The following is an 8674-nucleotide window of genomic DNA, read 5'->3' on the forward strand; positions in this document are numbered from 1 at the left end:
ATAATTTTTTTTCTATTGCTTTTAGATACTAACAATGTTTATATATATAGGTATAGAAATATTTTTAATGTATCTACCAGTATTATAACTATAATTTTGTATTTTAAATGATATTTTAATAAATGCATATTAATATTGTTTTTCCATATGTTTACCTTATATGCTTTAATTGGTGACACTTTGGCATGTGATCTAAAAGGGAGATTACTTTTAAAATTATTTTGTACATACTTAGCATTGTAAATGTATTTTTTCAAAATTCTTGCTATTTTAATAAGAAAACCATATAATAATTAAAATAAGTGCATAGATCACCCAGCAAAGTAAATTTGCTTACTTAGATCACACGAAAAATAGCACAAACACAAAGTAAACTAAAGTAATCTCTCTTGTATATCATATGCCAAAGTAGCATCCTTTAATCTATCCCAATCTACAGAACTAAATTATATTAACCTTATTCTACATTACAACCTATTCTCTATTTACTTATGTATTTGAACCACTAATCTTTAATTTAATGTTGTTCATATTTTTCTTGTTGATATCAAACTCTATATTTCATAAACTCTGTCTCTATGAACGATAAATATATGATTTTCCTCTTCTTATACCAAAACTATCTAATAATTATTTCTTAATATCTTAATAAATCCCCCTTCTCCTCTGAGAAAACTGTATTATCAATCTATATTAATTTTATTCTCAATGTCTACCATACTTTTTATGAATTAAAAAAAAATTAATATTGTTCATATTTCTTTTGTTGAAATCAATTCCTATATTTTGTAAACATTGTCTCTAAATACATTTAAGTTTCAGTTTGTTTTTATTACATTTTTTCTTATTTTACAATCTTTTATTTTCTAGATTTTAGTAATATGTCACTTTTCTTTTATTATACTAATACCTACAAGTTACTTTTTAATTATATTACTAAAATTCCCTTCCATTTGTTAGACAATCATCGTATTATTTTATATTAATTTCATTATTATTGTCTTCTATAACTTTTAACATTCTATTTAAAAAATTAACAAAAAATGTTCTTTCACCTAAGGACATAGCTTAATTTCTGCATAGCTTGTATTAATTGTATATTTTTGCATTAATGCAGATATGCAATTGATTTATTATCTATATACTATTAGAAGTGAAGTTCAATCTTGTTTGCAATGTTACACAACCAAACTGGCACATAATAGGAAAATACTTTGAAAGTAAAGTGCCCTTGAAATGTGAATACAAACGGAATAAAAGAAGTTTTGCATAAATCAGACCAGTAGTTATTGAGATATTTGGTGTTTTGGGGTATAAATACCCAGAACGGTGCATAATGGGGAAAATACTCTGAAAATAACTTTACCCCGAAAGAGAAGAAACTCTAACCTTTCCATTAGAAACATGATGATAGGTAAAATGACTTTAAAAATACGGTAAATATTTCATAAAAGATCCATTCATAACCTCAGTGTGAAATAGTTTTTTTCCATAGGTTTCTTTCAAGTGAATTCAATGTATCTCGCCTCCAAAGATTAGGCTGCTATTTCTAGCACACCCTGCCACCACATAACAGCCATTTGTGATAAAGCACCCGAAATAACTTTTACATGATAGCAGGGTGTGCAAGAAGTAGCAGCCAAATCTTTCCTTTTCTGGGGAAAGGAGCTGTTTACGTATAATTTTGATATCACATTTGTTGAAAGCATGCCAAATACCATGAGAAAGGAAAAAAATACCCACAAAACAAAACTCCAATGCTGGGAAAATCAGACTTCCCTGGTGACCCGACAGGTCATGGGTAGTCTAGTTAAATATAACAATATAAATTATCTTTACATGCTTTAAATTATAAAACAATTTGCTGTGATATTTGAATTGTTTTATAGTTAAATAAATTTTCATCATACTATTTCTCTTGTCATTTATAACTTTATATATATCTATTCATACACACACCACCAAACATACAAATGCAATTGTGGCTGAGGAGGAGGGAGAAGAACTAGTGGAAGAATTGCTGTTGTTGAGGCACTGTAAAAAGCAGCATACCAACATGCCTATGGCCCAAACTGACTTTAGAAGTTGAAATCAAAAGGGGTGTCTTCTAAGGTGATTCATTTTCACCATTACTATTTTGTCATAGCATTTATACCTATAATACTGACACTAAGGAAAGTGAAAATGAGATGCCAATGTGGAAAGGAAGGGTTATTTACAAAGCATTTTCTGTTTATGGATGACCTGAAATTGCTTGGACTGTTTGAAAACCAGATAGATTCTTTGGTTAATACTGTCCAGATATGTAGCAGTGATATTGGTATGGAGTTTGGAATTTCCAAGTGCTCTATGCTCAATATGAAAGTAGGGAAGAAAGCAACCTGCAGTGGATTATGGCTACCATCAGGAGAAACCAGAAGATAGTGGATACAAGTATTTGAGGACTTTAGAAGTGGATATATACAGAAATGAAAAAATGGTTAGAGAGATGTATTTACAAAGAGTAAAAATTGTTTTAAAATCCAACCCGAATGCAAGGAATCTAGTCACTACAATGAATATCTGGGCAGTTGCAGTGGTGAGATATATAGTGTGTCAGAGGAGATAGTGTGTCAGGGTGGACAGAGGAGGAAATATATGATACACACACCACACATGCATACATACAAGCAAACACACATTTCACTTATGATAGCATTTGTTTATATTTTTGTTTATTCCTTTCCTCGTTGTCCAATTTACTTTCTCTTAATTCTCTATTTTGTCTTTTCTTTCTCCTTTTCCCTCTCTTTCTCTTGTTTCTTTGTTTCTCTTTATCTTCTTTAGCAACTGCTTTCTTTCTTTTTCTCTCACAAATTACTTATAAAATGCCTTGCCATCTACCCAAGTCTAGACATTAGCTCTCTATAATACAGTGCAATAAAGTGCTCCTTGATATCTGTTGAGCAGCCATCTACAATTGGAACATCCAATGCAGAATTCCAAACAACCAAAATGGTGAAACACATAGGAACAAATAATATAAACTTGTGCTTATCATCATTTCTTATAAACACACATATATATACACACACACATATTATAAGACAGTGTGGGAAACTGCATGCTACTTATCTCGCAAATCTTGCTCCAAGTTTGAAATACACTGCATGCACTATCATACATATAAAGAAAAACATATTTACAGTTCTCTATCAGCCTGTTGTACATCTACTGCCCATTAGGTATTACACATATTGTCAGTCATTCAGAAATGGTGATATAAAAATACCAGTTAATCAGTTTGTACAAGAATAATTTATGGAAAAATAATGTTATGATACCTATAGTTTCAAGATATTGTTAGACTGTATTTGCAATGACTAAGATTATTTCAGCTTTTTCCCCCACCACATTTAGATACAATTATGATCCAAGTCATAAACACTATTTACAAAAAGTAATGTAACTAAGATATAGCTCAAAAGCTGAAGCCAAAATATTATAAAGACAAAGGAAATTCAACTTAACTACTGTGACTTATATACATGTATATACAGTAATATATTTTCCAAGGAGTTACTTTTAGTGAAAATGAACAAGCATCAGATTATACATCATATTTCTATATTAAAACAAAGCATGAATAAAAGGCAAAGGACTACTCACTGAAGATATACTGGTGTGATTAGCCAACATTAGACCACTGACTCGATGAGCAGTTAGAATGTAAGGAGATTTTCTGGAAAGTGCAACTTGTATACTAGCTGGACCCCATGGGATAAACTGTGCCAGTTTACGCTCACGGATTCTCTGCAGACTTTTGTGGACCTGTTTAAAGAAAGAATGAATAAAATCAATCAATTAGACTTATACCAAATTGAAATAGGCTTACAACATATCTCAAACATTAAGATATATTCTGAAATGTTTCTACCACTATTGTCACAATAACATTGCTTTCATCAGGTAAGTTTTCCAACAAAGTATGAAACAACTACCTAAGATGCAAATAGCTTGAACCTGGTAACTGTCAATATGAAATATATGGTTAAAGAAAGATGTTGCATTGCACTTAGATTGAATTTATATCATGTTAAAATCAGATGTAAACCAGGTGATGATGAAAATAATGCATAAAAAAAAATTAAGTTACTGAATTATGGTGTAATAACATAGGGCGATAGACAGTATCAGATATACCACTACATGTAATAATGTAAGGCGATGGACAGTATCAGAAATATTAATGTAGAATTCTAGATTTATAATCCAATTTCTAACAAAATTTTATGCCAAAAATAATTTAAAATAGTTAGTAAGACAAACTGTCAGTAAATATACTCCATTAAATAATATATGATAGAAATATTTCACAAGAATACATTTTTGTGGAATAGCCCTGTCATATATATGTATAAAATAAATTGTGATTTATAGTGAAATATTATTTGACTAGCTAGCCCCGTGCTATCAAAAATGATGGCTAATTGTAGTATTTTATATATAAATAAGGTACAAAACCAAGTTTTTAGTTTAATAATTCTTTTATTACCAATTTTTTTTGTGAAAAATCTATCTGCAACTAACACCCCTTGACTGCTTGTTTCCTTCAAAAGAATTTTTAAGTTTTCCTTCCTTTTTGTATGACTTAAGATCACATAAAGCTGGCCATGACTAAATACTGGATCTGGCAAGTAAATACCAACTTTTTTGAAGCTCTGTCCTTGTGATTTATTTATAGTCATGGCAAAAGCTGGTATCACAGGGAACTGCCACCTGCTCATATTGAAGGGCTGATCTGCTTCACTCAGATGCAGGTCAACTCATGGTATGAAAGCTTCATTTCCTTTTTTTACTGCCAGTAATAATTTTTGCATGAATATAAAATTCATTACAAAATAGAACCAAAAATCGAGTACCATTCAATAATCCACTAGCAGGATTCAAATTTCTCAGCAAAATCACAATGGAATTTTTCTTCAGTGCTAGATTGTAGGGGGGAATCAGAGAATTCAAAAACTCTTCCAGATAATTCATGATATTTTCATCACTTTCGTCAACCAACATATCAACACTCTGATATATCTCTAAGTCTACGTCTAGAAGTGATAATATTTTGGTATTCAATTCGATTGAATCTTCTTTACTGCCAAAAGGCTTATGGCAGCTCATTATTTCCTTTAGCAGTAGATCAATGCACCTCAATGCATTTCCTGAAAGCATTGATGCCTCATCAATTATTATTAGGTCAGCTAATTTTAATTTTTCAGAGCGCCGTGATGGAATCTTCATTAGTGATGTAGAATTTTCTAAGAGAGAGACTAGGAGCTTAAAGCCACTGTGTATAGTTCTTCCTTGGTAGATCAGACACAATGCCTGTTGCAGCAAATGAGAGAACACGCTTTCCTTGACAACTCAAATGTGATATCAAGGTATTGTAGAGGTATGTTTTTCCTGTACCACCAGGACCTAAGAAGTAAAAACTTCTGGGTCAGTGTTCGTCCCAGTGATAATTTGATCAAACACACAAGGCTGTTTGTCTGTTGAAAGAAGTAATTTGTGCTTCCACTTCAGGGTCGTCCTGGATTTGCTTTACATTCTGGGCATTCATCAAGATGCAACTCTCGGTATGCAAAACCATGCAAGGACAATGTTTCAATTTCTTGTAAAGCCAGTAAAGTAGTGAGATTGTTCTACTGTGATTTGTAAGGAAGTCTTCGGTCAAGCTCTCTTCAAAGTTGTTGAATAATATGTCAGGATTGACTGGATTACTGAAAATGCAAATAAGTGCAAACAGCTGTTGAAGCTGCTTTGGCATATTTGTCGAAGAAGCCTCTTTTAAGCATCTTCTCCACACATTGTCATTTTGAGCCAACTGCCAGCGCTCTGCTGCTTCTTTATAGCTGCCGCATATGATGTCATCCATGGTTTTCAGTTCTTCAAAACTTCGAGATCCTTTAATGTGCAACACCAAAAGTCTCATGTGAAATCTTTCCTGATACTTGGGGTTGACAGAATACATTTGATTACGATTTTGTCAGACCCATGCTGTCTGGGAGTCCATGGCATCGTTTTCTTGTGGTAGATGTATTAAGGAATATCTACATACAGATATTGTCTTGCATTTTCATCATTTTGGTTGAACAAGAACCATGCTGTTTGTTAGGAGTGTTGTGTTGGGCAGCTCTTTCTAGCGCTTGTTTTTTATTTGTCCCTCCTCAAAATAGACAGGCTGTTCCTGCAGGAAATGAACAGGAAGGTGAATAACTGTATGGGATTTGTCATGCATTTTGAATTCAAGCAATCTCCACATTCCTTCTGGAGCACTCACATATCTCGCATCTTGAAAATTCTCAATTTCATTGAGAATTATAATATTTTTGTCAGTTTGTTTGCTGATGCCTACAGTTATGGAATCATAGCCTTTGTATATGTACTTATACACATATTTCATGGACCTAATGAAAGTGCAAATTTCTACATTGAGGTGGCAGTTGTATTTGTGACTTAAATATTTATTATAAGGTACAACATATCAGTTGTCCACTACTTTCTGACTGACATTTAATGTTGAACCCGGACGTCTTCTGTAGGATGGATAACTATCTCAGTTTTTAATGGTTTCCTGTTGAAATTGCTTGGGAAAGCCTTTTGAGCAGTTGTTATTTTCCATGCATGGCACATTAGGATTTTGCTCACCACAACGACCATGAATCATAAATTTCTTAATTTCATTGAGTACTGATTCTGTCTCTGGGTCAGGAATTTCAGCACACAACTTTGTCAATTCTTTCAGTTGAGTTTGGTTTATCTTCTGGATGAAATATTAATAATAAATGGGTATGCGGTAGTCCTCTCTTCTGAAATTCTATGGTGTAACAATGTGCGACAACTCAGCCAATCACACGTTTTTCTGTTACATCAATTATTAATTCCTGCACCTTAATATTGAACATCCAAGCCACTAAATCTGGTCTACTGGAGGCTGTTTGACCCAGAAAAATGTTGTTTTGTATCTCAGGTCAATTAGAATTGCATGTCATTGTAAGAAATATATCAAGTGGGCCAAATTTTCTCACAATTGCTAATGCATTTTGGTAAAGCTCTCATATTTCTTGCTAATCCTTGGAATGATAATGGAAGAATGACTGTCCGTCCGATTCAAGCATCTTCAGTATTTGCTGCATTAGGTAAATGGTCAGCAAGTCCTTGATATTGTTCCACTTTCAGATTGTTTTGTTGTGTTCATATGTAATTTAAATTGTTAGCTTCAACTTGCAAGTAAGAATCTACAACTCACTATTGAAAAAGTTTTCCTCCGTGCGAAAGGGGATCGAATTCATTATCCCTTGCTGCAGTTTAAAATATTTTATGTTAAAGCATTGAAATGTTTTGTTGTTGCTGGTCATCACAATTTCCAGTCATGTTTGGTTGCCATCCTGGTTCACCGTGTGGGAAAAACAATACGTATATCATTGGATCAAGATTTAGGCTCAAGATGTTAGTAGGAGCCTCAGAATTCCATGGTTATGCTTTAAAATCTCTATGAAATAGTGGTTCACCTCCTTCGTTTCTGAACACAATAGCAATTTCTTTGATTGTTGGCATATTGTATCTCCTGTTGTTATTACGATCTCTGTTGAATATTAAGTTGACGCTTGGCATATCAATGTTTTCTTTTTGAGCACGCTGTTCTTCTCGTACTTCAATTTCACAAAGCGTTTGAAAACACTGAGCATACACATTATCCTTATGAATAATATCCAAATTTTTGAGCACTCTTTGGAAGCAGCCTGAATTGCTTCTGTTGCTTGGGCACTATCTACAACATAAAGTTGAGCATATAGTCTTCGTTTGCCTTCATTTGGATGAATATGTGATGTTCTGTGGTAAATTTGTCCATGCACGCAGAAACAAAATGGACTTTTCCTGGTGGATTCTGCACTTGAGCACCAATCGAAGTGAATGATGGTGATGAATTATATGGCTGAATGTTTTCTTGGAAATTTCTATAATGAGGATGATTTTGATTAGATAACAATGAAACTAAATATAGTGGAAATTCTCTTCTGAGAGGACATAAAATTTTGCCTTTGTCACAACAATTATTGAAACATTCGACTGATGGTTTCTCAGCAGAAAAATGTTTTCCTGAGCAAAACTGGCAAATGGAATCCATATTTCCACAGTTATGAGTGTAAACTCTGTTTTCTGAATATGTGTAATTATTAGATATAAAACCTGCATCATTTACATGGGCAGTTCTCACTGCATTGGTATTCCTTTGCTGTCTTTGAATAGTCTCTTCTGTTTTGTTTGCAATCATCATCATCATCATCATCATCGTTTAACGTCCGCTTTCCATGCTAGCATGGGTTGGACGATTTGACTGAGGACTGGTGAAACCGGATGGCAACACCAGGCTCCAGTCTGATTTGGCAGAGTTTCTACAGCTGGATGCCCTTCCTAACGCCAACCACTCAGAGAGTGTAGTGGGTGCTTTTACGTGTCACCCGCACGAAAACGGCCACGCTCGAAATGGTGTCTTTTATGTGCCACCCGCACAAGCCAGTCCAGGGGCACTGGCAACGATCTCGCTCGAAAATCCTACAGGAGCCAGTCAGGCGGTACTGGCAACGGCCACGCTCAAAATGGTGCATCTCATGTGCCACCCGCACAAGAACCAGTCCAG

At 33.9% G+C, this 8674-nt stretch overlaps 1 protein-coding gene across 3 annotated transcripts in view; it reads right to left on the reverse strand.

The window, feature by feature from the left end:
- The window catches only part of LOC106881267 (tubulin gamma-1 chain), a 68024-nt gene that overhangs the window by 8764 nt on the left and 50586 nt on the right, over positions 1–8674 (reverse strand). For all 3 annotated transcript variants that reach the window (XM_052970525.1, XM_052970524.1, XM_052970526.1), the window contains one exon: positions 3649–3810. In XM_052970525.1, coding sequence (XP_052826485.1) covers positions 3649–3810 — 162 coding nt within the window. The remainder of the gene's footprint in view (positions 1–3648; positions 3811–8674) is intronic.

Source organism: Octopus bimaculoides, chromosome 9 (assembly GCF_001194135.2).
Source record: "Octopus bimaculoides isolate UCB-OBI-ISO-001 chromosome 9, ASM119413v2, whole genome shotgun sequence".
In the NCBI taxonomy this organism is placed as follows: domain Eukaryota; kingdom Metazoa; phylum Mollusca; class Cephalopoda; order Octopoda; family Octopodidae; genus Octopus; species Octopus bimaculoides.